A 17,611-nucleotide genomic window follows, 5' to 3' on the forward strand; every position below is an offset into this window, starting at 1 on the left:
TGCAGCCAGCAGCAGGTATATTTTAAAAAGTGCGAAAACACAGAGTTCATTTCTGAATTTAGCTGCAGAATTTGTTCGTTGCTGCTTGTTTGTACAGGTTGTAAAGAAAGAGCAAGCCGTTTGGGAGAAGAGAGAAAAGGGGGAGGAAAGTTGAAGAGTTCAAGAGAAAAGAGAGAAAAGTATATGCCAAAAAAAAAGGGGAGTTTATGCAGTAAAAACAAGCAATTAAAGATTAGACTCTCAGTGTTTTTTCCCCTCTGCTTCTCTATCAGGCACACTCATCAGAAGAATCTCCGGTCATTATTTACAAATCATCTCCAGACATTTTTTCCCCCTCAATGAGAGACTGGGTTTCATTTGCATCTCACTGTTCAGTCCTCAGACTCACACTGGCTCTGCTGAATTGGAAATTGCACCGTTGTCACATGGTGTTCATACCCCACTACTTTACTGTTGCACAGACACGAGCAAGTGTGTAATTCGTTGCGTAATCAGTGCTTCAGTACGTACAAACTGTTCTGTGCCGGATGAAGGGAGAAAAATGCATGTGCAGCTCTTTCTTGTGTGATGGCTCTCCGGGCACGCTGCCTCTGCAGGGCTTCAATGTGCAGCCGGTCTGTCAGTCACTGCAGGGCATGATGGGATACATCAACTCGGACCTACTGAGCAGGAGGCGTTCACCTCTCATTGTCTGTCTGTCTGTCTGTAACCTCCCTGATGGGTCAGAGTAACTCTCAAGCAATTGCTCTTATCAGCATGTTGGAGAATGTCTTCAGTCGTGCTTAGGTTAGAGCAGGCGTCTGACAAAATAACCTGGAGCCTGAAAAAATATTTAACCTTCAGAAAAAGGCTCAGTACCTGTTTCAAAATGTACCATAACTGTGGAGACGAATGCTTTTGCTAAAGTAAAACACTGCAATTAAGAATCAAATGAGCTGAAATTAGGTTTCCTTGAACTATTTTCAAGACACCTACTATAACTGTAAAGTAGTTTTAATTGTAGGCTCATTATTTTCCACCCACAGGACTGTTAACTCACATTCGATCATCACTAACATTTTAATAAGTGTTACAAGCAGTTTTCAAGCAGTTTTCGTTTTCAATGCTATTTGCTCATTTCAGCCATTCGCACCGATCAATCAGCAGTGAAAGAAACATTGAACAGCTGGGATCAGCTCCAGTTCCTCATAACTTTGAACCAAGTGAAGTCGTGTCAGACATTGGAGGCTCTTCTTTTTGATCTTGGATTGATCAGATTTAATCTTGACTGTGGGTGTAGGGGGGCCGCACGGTGGCGCAGTGGTTAGCGCTCTTGCCTCGCAGCAAGAAGGTCCTGGGTTCAAATACCGGCCGGGGCTCAGGGCCTTTCTGTGTGGAGTTTGCATGTTCTCCTCGTGTGTGCGTGGGTTCCCTCCGGGTACTCCGGCTTCCTCCCACGGTCCAAAAACATGCATGGTAGGTTAATTGATCACCCTAAATTGCCCCTAGGTATGAATGTGTGAGTGAATGGTTGTTTGTCTATATATGTCAGCCCTGCGACAGACTGGCGAACTGTCCAGGGTGTACCCCGCCTTCGCCCACAGCAACTGGGATCGGTTCCAGCCACCTGCGACCCCGAAAGGGATAAAGTGGCAGAAAATGAATGTGGGTGTGGGGAACCCGGGTTTGAATCCTGCCTGCATCAGGAAGGCTGTCTGGTAAAAAATGCAACAACGATGCATTTTCACTCAAAACGTTGTCGTATAAACGGGGTCTAAAACTGCTGCTTTCTGTTAGAAAAGGCATTTGCAATGTGATAGTAATGGTAAATAGACTTCTGTAACATTCATGGAGTCTTTCGCCACTTCATCAGTTAGGCTCACACACACACACACACACACACACCAGTGGTGATGGCTGCCTTGCACGATGCTCACACTGCACTGGCTGCCAGCATCGGAAACTTAATGTCACACAGTGGAGCGTTGCTGAACGTGAAGCTCGCTTCTGACGCCAGAGTACTGACGGTGTGCCATACCGGCGTGTGAATGCTGGAAGCCACTGTAGAAAACCTGGTTGTAAAAAGATGTTTGGCTCCATGTTGAAAGAGGGTTCAACAACATGTTTGCTCGCAGTTAAAATATTGAACACAAACACAACAAACACTGCAGTGGAAATCTCTGACTTTCTGATTGAACCCTGCTCCGTCATTATCCATCTCTTCAAAACAAGTTTGGTTTCGTCCGCTCAGGTTTCACATGGGACGCCTCTTGTTTCCAGAGTAGTTGGATGTAGGAGGATCTTGCTCGGGGATGCACAGTGGCGTCTCGTCGGCGGCGGGATTTGAATCGACGAACTCCTGGTTGCCTCCCTGACTCTCTCACCATCCGTTTCTACCTGCTCAAGATCCCGCTTAATAAATTGTGCATCACTTCCAGCACTGCAAATAAGAATAACTTAAATTGTCATGAGAAACTGAAACTACACAAAGACTGGTACATTCTGAAAGATTGCAGATTTCCCAGCAAGTGTGCAGTTTTTAGTATTTCTGCATCAGATTTCCTTCAGGTGTAAATGTACATATCGGACTTGCCGTCATCAGCAGCATTGCAGGGGACAGCCACAAGCTCACTCTTTTGTGCTCGCCTCTTCTTTTGTCGGCGCGCTCGCTCTGCACTCGTGTCTGTGTGTCCACACACAACTTTTCCACCATCTTGAGTGAGCAGACTTTTAAGGCTTCTTTTGCTTCTCTCTTTCAGGTTATGACTTCTGTGCGGAGGGACTCATTTGTGGAGAAAACTCGGAGTGCAAAAACAGGAATACTAAAGCAGAGTGTGAATGCAGGAGCGGCTACGCCTCCATCCACGGGGATTCTACTTACTGTGAAGGTAGGACTGCGTTTTTCCCGGAACCAGGATGAGCGCTCGCTGCTGCGCTCCACTCCGAACGTCTACTAGCGCTGGATGCTGAAGCCAGTGTGAACGGGGGAGGGGTGGAGGTGTTTATGAAGGCTGTTGGTTGCAGATTGGATCGTCGCAATGAGCTGAGGGGATTTGATGAGATGAGAACTTTGTGTATGGAAAATTGTGATGCATTAATTTCTGTTTTGTGTCAATGGGTGAGGTTGCAGTGAATATTTTGTTAAATGAAAGTTTCAGGAGAATCATTTGAGTCATTCTTTGTCTCATTTTAACTGATTTGGAGCTGATCCATGGGCTTAGTTCTTCAAATAATTCTGCTGTCTGGTCTTTGACCTCGTCTTTCACAGAGTCTTCTGAAATGAACAGCAGTTTTTTTTTTTTTTTTTTTTCTTCTTCTTCTGTCTTCGACTCGGTTTGTGTTTGCAGTTTTGGGATCTTGACGGTGACAGCAACAACAACAACAAAGAAGAAGTGGGATGGAGTCAAATATGTGCCACTGTGCTGTAATGTTGGATTGCCTATTTATAGCTTGTTAAAAGTTTTTTGCACGGAGGCGTCTTGGAATCAACTCAGAGTATCGGAGTGCCTACGAGCAAAGAAGTTAAGTCTTCCAAGACGAAGCATCATTTGTATTCAGTGAGCTTTCAGATACATGGACATTTTTTGCATATTCTCTTACTTTTGTAGGTTTTTTTTCCTTTGGAACAGCTGAATCATATATTTTAGCTGCTTGTACAGGATATTTGGGCTGTTTGTCAGTTCAAAGCCGACTCTGTGGGGAAACTTGTGCAAAAACACATGGAAGTTAATCTCCTGACAGCCGTGCATCATTATCATGCACCCTCCTTTCAGCACGGTCCCCTGTATGAATATGCAATATGAGAAATCATTTGGAAAGTATTAAACCTTCCAAAATGTGATGAATTTGTCTTTGGGTTTCAGTAAATGGGTTTCTCCATATTGGAAAGTCCCAGGAGCCCGCAGCATTACATTTCATTTGCAGCGAAGGAGCGTGAATATCACTTACTGGGTGGTTATTGGACACTTAGCTGATAATAGCTTAACATGTTTGAAAAGGTAGATCCAAATCCACAGAGTTCTTCACAGAGATTCGGCTGTTATTGTGCTCAGAGGTGTTTCTTCACCTGCAGTTTTACTTACAGAAGTTTTATTAGAACGTGTTGAGTTTCGCAGCTTGACTCGAGTCTTGCTGTATTTTCTTGGTTTCTTCTGCTCTTGTTTTTACCACAGGGTTTACTCTTTTCTTCGACACACAAAGCCCTGAATGAAGTTCTCCTGTTTGAATGTTGTTTTACTCACTTCCACAAGCAAAGTGAAAACCCAAAGTCGGTTTTCATGAGCAGTGGGTCAGTGTGTGTATTTTTTGGGATCTTGGCAAATCGGGCCCTTATTGTGCGTACTTGGCATTTCTTGTAGAAGAGATCAGGGTTTTGATCCGTTTTGGTCATTTCCATGGATTTCCAGCCTCACTAGAAAAGTAATTCTGATGGTGACGCCATGATGGGGGATTGTCGGCTGAGTGAAAACCCCAATCGGCGGGTGCTGGAGGCCCAGATTACTTGTGATGGAGCTAATGGCCTTATTTGATTAAGAAGCTTGGGAGCGTCAATCTGTGGATTGAAGGATTTGCTGGATGCTCGGTGCAGTTGTCTTTGGGCCGGAGCCACAGCAGACACGCTGGGAGCCGGGCAGCCACGAGCCCTGCAGTCTGTCTGCGTCTGTTTGATCTGCATGGTAAAGAGGTTTACCCAGAGCTCCTCTCACAATCCTCAACAGTCCCACACCATAAGACGCAGGGCTGGGAAATGCCGATTGTTAGATCAGCTATGTAAATCGTGACGCCACGGCTGTATTGGCTTTAGCTGCATCATCCATCTTTTGGGGGGTTTTGCACCCCAAAGGCAGCTCAGATCTCTATTGTAACTGGATTAGCAGGATCCAAATGTACACTGTGGTGATTTTTCGCATGGTTTCACTCACACCTTTGACTTATTTTGACTTAGGATAACATGTTTTACACAACAGACGCGCGTAATCACATATTTTCTTTTGTTAATTTATTTGGATTCCACACAGGGCTCAGCGCTCAGACGGGCTGTCATTGATATCCAAGACGTTGTTTTACTGAGCAAATTAAATTCCCGTCTTCTATCTCATAAACAGAGATTGTGTCTGGCTGTGCTTCTAAGCCGTCATCAGATGTGACCATTACAGTCTAATGAATCTTTTAATATGCAGCCGAATGCTCGAAGACCCGATTATTTACTTGTAATCGGAGTGCTGTTTACAAAAGGAAGAGTGGATTTCAACAGAGCTCAGTTTGAGCTTTAAATCTTGTATTCAGTCACCTCGTGGTACCGCATTTATTCTCGTCCTCTCTCGGTACTTAAATCTATTTGATATTTGGCTTCCAGTCAGTCCCTTTTCTTTCCAACTTGGCATAATTTGTAATTGAACATTATTAAATGTGGTTTTTCAATTTCAAGACTAGTTTGTTCAGCTTCTTTCCAATTTGTGTACAGAGGTGATTCATTTTAAAGACAGGACAAGGACTCCTTTTTACACATACAGGCATATTACAAGGTCAGTCTCACATTTTAAATATGTGAATAATATAAAGTTGAAGAGTTTTTTGAATCTCCTTGCATTGATTTTTTTTTAAATGAATGGAAGCTTTTTTGCATGATGTTTGAATAAGACAGACCTCCAGGTTGCAAAAGGAGTCACTCATATTTACTTAAAAAAAGTAAGTGTAAAATCAACTTCTTTACCTTTATACAATTAAAAGTGACAGTGTCTGCAATGTTTTCAAGCAGAAATGTAATTGTTAGGTTATGGTGCTAGGTGATTTTCCACACATGGATGGGTTCTTGTGATCCTGTTTCTAATACAGCAGCCTGATCATCATCAATGACCCAGATCCTCATCAAACTTGTATCATATTTTTAAGTCAGAAACTAAAACGTGAGTAATAAAAAATCCTTCCTGGACTCCACATGAAACACTGACTTCTACTCTTTGTCTTATGATGGAGACAAAAGACACGATACAAAACAAGGCTACAAGCAAAGCGTGCACAACCATTACCATCTGCTAACCGTGTCAGTTTGAGTCTTTTTCCTTGTAAAATGTCTTTTGACGTGCTCAGGGATCAGCTTCAGGGATCCACAGGTGGCTGCAGGTTGCAGAGCCTGGTGTACGGAGTAAAAGCTGGTAAAGCTAAACACTCGGGCTCAGATAGCTGAAAAGCCTGTTTAAATGTTGCTTTCCACCTCTGCTACTTTTACATTTCAGTTTATATGGAGGCATTTTTCAACGCACCAAAGTCTTTCCTTCCTCTGTCTGACTGACGGCGGTGTGATGTTTGAGGTTACGCTCAGCGCAGGCTTCGCTGGAGCTCAGTGAGGATGTCTTCAGTCGAGTGTAAACACACTTGACAAAGCCACGCGCCTGGAAGTGGTGCTGAAAAGGCTCCGAGCAGTGCAGCTGTAATCGCGTTAGCAAATAGCTATCAAATTGACCCGTAATTACTGGATGCAAACTATTGGAAAAGAGTTTATGACTAAAGATCGTTTGCATTTGCAGAGTCATCCAAAAAACTGATTATGTCGTCAGATTTTAGTTGAACTTGTTTTTGACTTTCTGGCAAAAAATGGCATAAAAATAACATTTCTCTCTCTGACAACTGAAATTAATTAAACTGCCGTGTTGTTTGTGTGCTGCATGCATGATGCGAGCCTGACTTCCCCAGCCAGAAAGACAGTGTGTTGAACATGTGAATATTCAAAACCATCTGCCTAATCTCTGAGAAAGCCGGGGTGTGCAGAATATGCTCACATGTAGAAATACAAACATGGACAGACACTAATGACGGCGTGTTACTCACTCGCCTGTCCACAGAGGCCCGCGTGTTTATTTATTCCATTAAAGATGTATCACTGCATATGGGCCTCCGTCTTTCTAGATTTAAGACGTGAGCGCCGTTGACGGCGCCACTCTGGGTACGGTAAGACATCTGCTCCTCCCGTCTCCAGCTTGGGAGGTGCTTTCTAATCTGGGAAGAATGCAGTGGTTGATGTTGATGGGGGTTGTCAACACTCGGTAACTGAATCACTCGACAACTTCAGGCCTTAATGATGAACTGGTGGAGAGTGACGGGTGAGGCTTCAATTCCGCTTCAGATGGATTTTCACTCTGTTATAAACACCTATAGCATCATACTGTCTTAACCTCTGGACTGCATAAAGGCATAATGCAGAGTGAATGTGTAAAACAAATGATATAGCAAACCTGCTGACACAATGATCTTCAGTTGAAGATGTCATGTTGATGTTTTCAAATACATTTGTTCCTCTGTTTCTCCCGGAAAGATGAATTTCAATGATTTTATGCATGTGAACTGGGACATTTTTGTGGGCAATCACTTTACAGTTCTAAATACATAATCCAGAGGGAGCAGTAACAATTCAGAACAAGATATCCTGACACAAGGCAAACCAAAAAATAGCCTTCGCTGAAATAAAAGGAAATTTTCAGTTGCAACACCTCACTTAAGGCCCATAATACTGGATACAGCTTCAAATATTCAAACATCACAGCTGACCAAAGGCGCATCATGCAAGTGTTGCTCAAGGTCAATAAGGTCAATTATCAAACAGACTGCAAATCCGTCTTCCTCCATATTGAAAGGTTTGCCCATTAAAGCAAACCTTGTAAAAAGTAAACCTATAGCAACTTCAGTAATTGAACGGTTCAGGGTGACCTTGGGCAATCTGAACTAATGAGTAATCAAAATAGGAGTAAATTCATTCATCCATCCATCCATCCATTTTCTACCGCTTATCCGGGGCCGGGTCGCGGGGGCAGCAGTCTCAGCAGGGATGCCCAGACTTCCTTGTCCCCAGACACTTCCTCCAGCTCCTCTGGGAGGATCCCAAGGCGTTCCCAGGCCAGCCGAGAGACATAGTCTCTCCAGCGTGTCCTGGGTCTTCCCCGGGGTCTCCTCCCAGTGGGACATGCCCGGAACACCTCCCTAGGGAGGCGTCCAGGAGGCATCCTAAACAGATGTCCGAGCCACCTCAGCTGGTTCCTCTCGATGTGGAGGAGTAGCGGCTCTACTCCGAGCTCCTCCCTGGTGACTGAGCTCCTCACCCTATCTCTAAGGGAGCGCCCAGCCACCCTACGGAGGAAGCTCATTTCGGCCGCTTGTATCCGGGATCTTGTCCTTTCGGTCATGACCCAAAGCTCATGACCATAGGTGAGGGTGGGAACGTAGATTGACCGGTAAATCGAGAGCTTCGCCTTTCGGCTCAGCTCCTTCTTCACCACGACGGACCGATACAACGACTGCATCACTGCAGCCGCTGCACCGATCCGCCTGTCGATCTCACGCTCCATCCGTCCCCCACTCGTGAACAAGACCCCAAGATACTTGAACTCCTCCACTTGGGCTAGGGTTAAATTCATTCAATCGGTGTTCAATTAATCAGGAAAACAACAAAACCTGCATTCATGTTTTCATTTTTATTTTAGACAGTCTTCAACTTTATTAGAATTGAGCTTGCCTCTGGGTAACCTATCAAGACTTTTCACTTCCTGTGCACGGCTGCCATGTTTCTAAATCTGTTAGTGTGCACTGACACGAAACTGCCTCCAGTTTCAGGTCAGGATCGCTATATAAGTCCTACTCATCCACCTATGTTCGAACTGTAATGACCATAGATACAATGCACTGCCTTCACATTGTGCTTTTTTTAACCTTCTCCGTGAGCCACGCCACTTGATGATGCTCCATCACCATATGGCAAGTTTGTTTTTGTTTTTTTGTTTCTTTATGGGTGTTTGTGCTTATGGGCTTATCATGGGCTTATTATCCCTATCAGCTCTTGTTTGTGCTGTCAGTGATATCCTGAGAGTCCCAGCAGATCTACTGTATCCTCTCAGCTCCAGCGGACACAGATATTACAGCTTCAGTTGTTGTTTTGCTGACGTCTTGTTAATGGTCGTATTAAAAAAAAAAAAGTCCTGTCATCACCGTTGTTGCCCACATTGGCTTCAATCCACTGAAAACGAAGCCCTCAAATAAAAAAAAGAAAAAAAAAAGGTGCCAGTGCCCCTGATGTGGCATAGTGTGGAATCAGTGAAGAGGAAACAACATGATTCCTTATTTCCTACCTCGGTTCTGCCAGGACCATCCTCCCAAATGGCCTATTGTTATCCCAGAGGCTGCTCAATATCGCTCTTTTCTGAGGTGGGTAAAATCCCAGCATGGGCCTAATGTGGGTCCAAACTGCACCTAGATGGGGAATATCATTCTTTCATTGAGTATATTCTCAGTTTTATAGAGTCCTTTTCTCTCTCAATGTACCCAAATGATCTTCAACTCCACAGGACGCTTTTCCACAGCCTCTGAAGTGCCCCTTCTGTGCACGTCCTTCTTCTTTCATGTTTCAAATTGAATGCGCCAACGCCACGTCGCGTCCTTGAAAATGTTTATGGGTGAGCACATTAGGGGGAAAGTCAGAGCAAGAGCGCATGAGACGCCCGAGTTGAGTCAAGTGTTCTCACATCTCTGAAGCCGAAGCTTATTTCCATGGAAATGATCTCAGGAGGGGAGGGTGTTGTGGAAAATTCCCCCGCTGTTAAGATCTTTTGTGGTCACATTAATAGAAACATCGCCTCCCGTTGTGCGCTGCAGCTCCTCAGTAGTTCTTATGTGCAACCGGAATTTCTTTTACACATGAAAATTGGTTTGTTACAACAATGTGTGTTCAGCTTCGAGGTGTCCTGATAAGTTTAATTGGGCCTAATTGTCGTGTATTTGATCAAGTTGTGCTACAGTTCCCTCTTTGCTTCACTTTTGTGTCAATCACTGGTCAGAGTTGCATTCTTGTGCAGTTTTATTTGGCCAGCATTTCATCCCCCCCACCCCCCCCCCCCCCCCCCCCACCCCCACCCCACCCCCCCCACCACCCCATCTCTCTGCTGCGGGTAATAAGATTAGAGCCCAGTGTGAGGCCGACACATCAAACCTAACAGGGCTATTTCTGTTTGTTCAGCTTGCTTTCATTTAGCTCCACAGCGGCCACACTCCCCGGGTTCAGGGCCCGACTCTCTGATGTGTCCCCTTAGCTAACAGGCTCTGGGGAGGCATTTTTTGATGCCCCTGATCTCCAGTCAATCTCCACTGACACTGCAACAGATTTCCCCTCTTCTCTGCTCTCTCTCTCTCTCTCTCTCTCTCTCTCTCTCTCTCTCTCTCTCTCTCTCTCTCTCTCTCTCTCTCTCTCTCTCTCTCTCTCTCTCTCTCTCTCTCTCTCTCTCTCTCTCCCTCCCTCCCTCCCTCCCTCCCTCCTCACTGATGATATGCTGTGCCTTTGGTGGTAATATTGCCACAGTTCCTGCCTAAAACATCTTGGTTGATGTGTTGCCATATTGTGAGAGATTTCAGGATGGTGCAGAAGCCAGTAGATATGTATTTCATGTGCCATGTGGAATTTTACTGCAGATTAAAAGCTGCCGGTATGTAAGACAGCTCTCGTGGAAATCTGTCCATAGTATTTGTTCATTGTCAAATCATTTTGGTGCAATTTATTGATTTTCATGCTGTGCAGAAAAACATGAACCAATCAAATCAGTTAGTGCAGCGAGTATCAGCTAATTCGAGGCAGAGCAGGGCGGATTTCTTCTGGCTTGTAGATACAGCTGAGAGGTGCACTGGGGGGTTTGGAAGTGAGTGTGTCACGTGCTGTTTACCTCTGTGTTACCTGGACTACACCACTGCTTTATTCGCAGCTTCAATGTAAAGTTTCACACCAGATTGCCTTCCTGCTTTTCACTTCATATCATCCCTCAATAAGGTTGCATATCACCTTTCTGATATCACTTCAGAAAAAAAAATATTACAGTTGAACTGTAAGTTTGCAGACCCAGTCACTCTCACCAACACTGAAAAAAAAACCCAGCAGCCTTCAAAATAAGTGCTTTTTTTTTTCTCTCTCCGACTTTGCACTCGAAGTCAGAAAGTGTCTTAATAGGATTTTCTTTGACTTGCTTAAATCACATTTTGACAGCCTTCAGAGCAGACAAAGCCCCGGGTCGCTCTGTGATCACTCTCGTCCCTCCAAGGGGGTCAGCAGCTCCAGGTTTGAAGCTCCTGCCTTGAGCGATTGAAGGGAACCTGCTTTGTGAAAATCTTTCGTGCCATCTCACTGGTCCTGGAGCCCATCACATCAGACACATGTGAACATTAAAAGTCTGATGTGGACACTGGAAACTGCCACTGCAGTTTACTTCACAGTGAGAAATAAAGCAACTGCTGACATGCAGCTAAACACTTTAAAATATAAAACTACATATGAATGTTGCTATAACCTTAAAAGGGTACAAAATGATTTTTTTTTTTTTTTGTAGAAATAGGCAGAAAACATGGAAAGTATTTTCGAAACATCTGCAAAACAAAGCCTGAAAGCCATTTTTATCTTGTTTAAATTTAAGATGAAGTGGTTTTAGACTTTTTTTTTTTTCCAGATCTACAATTGGGCAAACATGAAAACATTTTTATAAAATGCTTGAAGAGATTGGATCTTTAGAGAAATTAGTTTTTATACTTTTTCTATTGATGTGAGCGTTATGAGTCTTCACTAAATTACTTCAAGCAAGCCTGGCCTTTCAAAATGATTAAGTTTGTCACAATAAAAGACTTTCAATAGTCTTTGATAATAACATCAATTTCCACTGATTCTCAATATTTTTTTTTCATGTTGCCAATCTGCCGTGGAACAGTAAGAATACTTAGATACTTGAATTATATCCTCAAAAAAAGAAAAGAAAACTGTGAAACACTGCCTCTTTACAAATCGCTGAGGCTGCTGCAGATGTGTGTTCGCTCTTGCTGGCCCATATTAAAATAACTGCAGACAATTCTGCTTTTACAACAGCGTTGCAGCTCTGCTTTACATTAGACGATCAAGTAGGTTTTAAGTTTACTGCATTCTCATTTTTTTAAGTTGTTTGTAAGTTTTTGCTATTAGCAAAGTTACCTACATACTGTCACACCTTTGTAAAAGCAAAATTGCTTGCAGTTATTTTACATATTTGTATTCCTGTAACTGTTCTCTTGGGATTTTTATTTAAAATATTGTTTCTCAACCACCGTCGAGTTCTTCTGCTTGTTTTTGACTTTCCTGCTTCCCGTTTACTGCGCACGTCATCCTGCCACATTTTCATTGAAGTTGTCCATAGGGGTGTTGAGTTGAGCTGCACTATCAGGGAAGGTTAGGTTTACCATGCCGGCCCGTACAAATCTCTGAAAGGGGGTGAAAACCGGGGCTGCGGGCGTTAAGATTTTGTTGAAAAAAATCCACTTTAACAAAGTTATTCCTTCACAAAGTTCTTATCTATGAATTCTGAGAATTGCCACAGCTTACAGTATTTACAGTAGTTACATTACCAAAACAAAATTAGGTATTGACCTGCTGTGCATTGAAAAGTTTAACAGAATAAGAATCATGTTGGAGATCATTGTTTCTGTGGATCTTCATGCCCTTCAGACTTCGGCTGTTTGCTCTGGAAGCTTCCCAACATTGACAGCCCTCATGTCCTGAACCCTGTGTGCAGAGATGTGCACATGTGATAAAGTTGTAACCATACCCCACGCTCCCGGGAGAGATGGATTAGGATTTATGAAGTCATTTGTGCAGGGATTTTGCCCATCATGTCTCCCCGTGTTGCAGAGGGCGATAGAGGTGCGGTTGTGGTGTGTTTTCAGATGAGCCAGCCGTTTGGCGTCTGGGTGGGACCAACCTTCACACTGACTGATGGTCTCTCTCTCTCTCTCACACACACACACACACACACACACACACAGATATACAAACGGAGACATGTGTGGTAGTGGGATGCCGCTGCTACAAACAGACAGGAATTACAGAAAGATCACTGGGATTGCAAACCTGTGGGAATCATATCTTCAGAGGTTGGAAATGAGCCAATCAAAGGCAGCTGCTGCCTGCAGAGCTTTCACAGTCGGGTCGAAGGTGTGTGTCTGTGCATGCATGCACGTGTGTTTGTGTGTGGGTGTGAAGCCGTCCTGGGTTTTCAGATAAGCTCATAGAAACACGGCGCGTCTCACCCGGAGTGCAGCATCTGCCCCTGTACTGCTGCTAATCCGCTCAAACTGACAGTTTCTGCTTACTTTTTGCCCGCTGGGTTTGGTCACACGAAACAACTCATGCAAAATGTAATAACACACATGAGTGTTTTACCCATCTTACATCACATACCCCTCGGCGCAGACTCATTAGTTTTCTCTGTGTACTGCTGCTCAGAGATATGATGATGATGTGCATTGAGAAACATGATGCAAAAGAAAGTGACTTATTGATTGGGGGCAGTTTAGATCATTCTCATTTGCTCAGATTCAGCTCACAATGATCGAAGCAGCAGCGGCGGGCCTCCGTCTCTTGTGGCAGTGGTGAGTGCCGTCGGCTGAATTGACTCTCACTCAGTGGCATTAAAGAGTAATTGGCTATGTTTGTACTTCTGCGAATCAATCAGACTCTCTGTGGGAGCTCTGCCTGTATCATGTTGAAACAAGGATGTAATGACAGGGAACGAATGAGCAACGGCATCTGCTCCTCCTCTGTTCTGTACATTGCAGAATGATGGGGTTGGTGCCGGGGTGAGTTGAGAAAATACAAGAACATAGACAGCGAAGGTAGATAAAGACAAGGACGCGCTAAAAGGCAGCAGTGCAAGTCTCGGCGAAGAACCTGTTGTTAACTGTGCCCTTCGTAAAAGTTTGTTGTTTGTCCTCCCTCCTGAAAGAAGAAGAAGAAGAAGGAAAAAAAAAAACATGTTAAGCAATCAGCCTAAAAGCATTCGACATCCCCTCTAGCAGCCAGGATGATGCCTGCATTTAAATCAGGGAGGAATAAATAAAAATCTAATGTTTCCAGGTCTTGCAGACAGTCTGTCCACTGAGATGTGCACAGAGTCTTCTGAAGCAGTGGCTCCAAACCTGGGGTCCATGTCTGGATTGCATTGGGCCTGAAGCTTTGCCTGCTGACAGATGATCAAAATTCAAATTATACGTTTCTGAGAAAAGAAAAAAAAAGTGAAAATACCCCTCACTTTATTTTAGAAGTTTCCTGTTATTTGTGTGTTTGTGACACTGGGTGTGTTCACTTGTATTTGGCTTCACTATAATTTATTGAGAGATCAGAGATCAGGCCAGAAACAGCTGTCATCGCAACAGATAATACCTTCACAATGAATGTAGAACAGTACTTTTTCTATTTTTGTCACGTTGATGTGACTATATTAACTATTATTATTAGTGAATACAATTATCTCTCCAGAATCATCAAGATTTTAGAAATGTTGTGGTTTTAACAGACTTCAGATGTAGAGCGTCAAATCACCATTTAGAGGGCTTATGATTATATTTAGTACTTCCTGTTTTAAATGTAGGCATTTTAGATAATAGACAAAACAGACAATCCACCATGATTCGTGCTGCATTGCCTCTCTGATGCATTTACCTTGGGCACTCATGGATACACACAATTAGTCGTACTTTTTATATATAATGCTACAAACAGCATGTATGGCAGTGATATTAAAAGTATGCAAGTCAAGATTTTAATCTCTTACATAAATCAGTGATGTTGATCTCATTTTAGTTCGACTATTAGTTCAAAAATAGTGTCATAATAAACTTTTAATTAAAACTAAAGTTTTTTTTTTTTTCTGTGCTGTGGCGCAGAGCATGCGTCGGAAACATGTCTGTCTTCTGTCGATTTCAAACAATTACCACCAAAAATGATCACAATCTCAACATAAAGTTAATGAATAAATACAGTGAAATGACACATCAGTGTGTTTATGGATGCTCTGTCTTGAATGACACAAAACAGCCTTTAGTTACAGTCTGAGGTTGAAACTTTAGATTTCAAAGGATTAAATAGGTATTCCTGTAGAGTTTTGTCATTTCTTGGCCCCCTCAAATTCTCATCTTTCTAATTTTGCTCTTTGCAAAAAATGTTTTAAAAAATATGAGTAGAGATACACGTGTTCAGCTTTTATGCAAATGGAAGCAGAACAAACTTTTTTCACATGGCCAGTAGGAACTCTTTCCACAGTTCAGTTCAAAAGGTATTTTGTTTTCAGAATCTGGACAATCGAGTGTTATTTCTATCTTCAATCTTGCAAAATTTCCTGTAGTGGTATGCTAAAGGGAAATTTGCACTGCCCTCTTTCGCACTGCTTAAGTTAACTTGACCTCCAATCCCCCAGTGTTTCATCAGTGACCTGTGCGTGCCACTTTTCAGATCAACACTGTGACAAAAGAGCAAAAGTGTGCAATTAAATAAGTGTTTAAAACATGATAGTGACACATTTATGCATTTTAACCACCCCTATCTCAAAGAAAGTGAAAGGAACACTGCTTAAAATGTCAGACAGTTCACAGTTTACTCATTAACACAGCACTGACACTTCCTGGTCATTAATTCAGTGAGTGCAATGTTATCAAAAGCTGATTGAAATCACGTTACAAAAATAAAGCCCCTTGTGCAAAAGAGCTGAAATTCTGCTCTGAGATAAAGGTTACAAAAGAAAGAGAAAGAAGAAAAAAAAAAACACCATCTCACCTGCTAATAAACAAGTAGCCAGACAGGCGAGGATAAAAATAGCAATAAACTCATTTTTACTGTTCAGACTGAGATAATGAAAGGGACGATAGTGTTGGAAAGTACAAGCGGTGCTTCTAGCCATGCTCTGCCCATAGTGCTCAAAGTCTGGGAGCTGGGGGTGGGGGTGTTGCTGTGTGCAGCGCCTGCATAGCCTCGGTCCACCGTGCAACACTGGCAGAGATCTGCAGGAGTCACAGTGGGTGAGCACTCTGGTAAAAGGTCAGTGAAAGACCTGTAATGAATAACAGCCATGTCACTGATCGGCGACGTGCAGCACGTCTCTGTCTGCATCCTCCTCCCTCCCCGTCCCACTTCTCCAACACTCTTCTGGGTGGTATCCATCTCTGCCATCTGCACTTCACTGGCTGCATGTGTTCCAGCACAGCCAACACTGTCCTTGGCACCGCTCCGCTCCCTTTGCCTCATTCCTCATACGGTTATTTATCCCTGCTTATTTCCGTTCAATTTCCTGACCATTTCTGAGCTGTAGGGGGGGATTGAGGCGGTAATCCACCAAGCCAGAAGTTGTGCTGGCTCGCTGTTCTGTATGGTCTGTGGGGCTGAAGTGTTCACATTTCCACTGATCTTGAGCCTGGAAAGTCCCATGCAGGCTTGAAAAACTTATTTCCTCTAAGTAGCCTAATGAGAGTGACTGCAGATTGCCCAAAATGTTTCATAGCAAGAGCATCCAGCCTTGTTTTTCAGGGGTTTTTATTGTATTCCTTTTCCTAGTTCACATTTTGTCAAAATTGTATCTTAGAGGAGAAATGGATCCTCACTTTTCTATTTTTATGCAAAAGTGACAACAATGGGTGTGAAAATTGGCAGAATGACAGCATCAGGTCCATGAAGACAGATAAGGTGACACTGATAATGCAAGATAGATAAACAGAACAAAGTACTATTATTTATCAGCTTGGAGCGGAGGGCAGACTGGGCTTTGTGTGGCCTGCAGGCCTCTTGTGGTTTTTTGGTTGTCTTTGACTGGGAGATCAATGAACAGTAAGTTATCAAATGAAAATGACTGAATTGAATGCGTTCAGTACCACTGCTGTAATATTTGGGAACACACCGTTCACTTTGCCAGAGCTAGCTGGGCCAGCAGCCATCATCCGATAGAAATGTCACCTCACAGTGAAAATCAATAGTTTAGGGTGGACAACATCTAAAATGAGTATTAACTGAAGTTAAAAAGTAAAGCCGTATTCCTCTGTACTGGAAGAATTTAACTATGAATTAAATTGGGTTCAGCTTATGATCGAAGCTTCCATCACAGACCTAATGGACCATTGGGAGAATAAAGTGGCCTCCTGTGGTGCGGTGGAAGCTGCCATGCACCGCAGATTCCATCGATAGAAGCTGGTCCATCAAAGGAAAGTAACCAATACCAGGGTGAAAATGTTGGCACTGTTCCCTCTCAGTCCATCAGGTCCTTCTCATGTGTCTGGAAAAAGGTGCTTGTTCAGGTGAAGCATAGAGCATCTCATTCATGGGCTCCCAAGTTCTCAAAATGCATGTAGGAAGTTATGGTTAAATGTAGAATTTCTTCATATGAATCACCAAAATTAAGGCTTCGTTTATACAAAAACGGTTTGAAGTTAGTGTCTGTTTACATGGCAATAGTGCCTGGAGCCACTGAAAACGGCACTCAAGGTGATTTTTTTTTTTTTTTTTTTTTAAGCTCTTTCACTGGAAAACGTCATGTAAACAGGGCCTGAACCTGACAGCTTGGCCAGTGTGTCACCATTTTTCAGCTCTGTGTGCATTACTCATACCGGCCAAACTGCACGTAACGTAGTTATGTATACGTTGCAGTAACCGGTTAAACAGCAAACTGAACTTGTCCTCTTAAAATAAAACAGCTTTTGTTGCCACACAGTGTTGGTATCTTTCTGAAGGTGACGTTTGTGCCTGGTGTGTGGCCTGAATGACTGATCCTGCACTTCCTTTCCCAACTGTGACAGTCTGTCCTTAAAATGACCTGAGCTAAACCGA

The 17,611-nt window shown here is 43.3% G+C and overlaps 1 protein-coding gene across 1 annotated transcript in view; it reads left to right on the top strand.

Moving 5' to 3' along the window:
• LOC115391399 (protein kinase C-binding protein NELL1) overlaps window positions 1–17,611 on the top strand; it is a 314,577-nt gene that overhangs the window by 137,618 nt on the left and 159,348 nt on the right. Inside the window, exon 12 of the mRNA XM_030095681.1 lies at window positions 2,739–2,867. Coding sequence (XP_029951541.1) covers window positions 2,739–2,867 — 129 coding nt within the window. The remainder of the gene's footprint in view (window positions 1–2,738; window positions 2,868–17,611) is intronic.

The sequence above is a fragment of the Salarias fasciatus genome, chromosome 1 (genome assembly GCF_902148845.1).
Source record: "Salarias fasciatus chromosome 1, fSalaFa1.1, whole genome shotgun sequence".
Classification (NCBI taxonomy): domain Eukaryota; kingdom Metazoa; phylum Chordata; class Actinopteri; order Blenniiformes; family Blenniidae; genus Salarias; species Salarias fasciatus.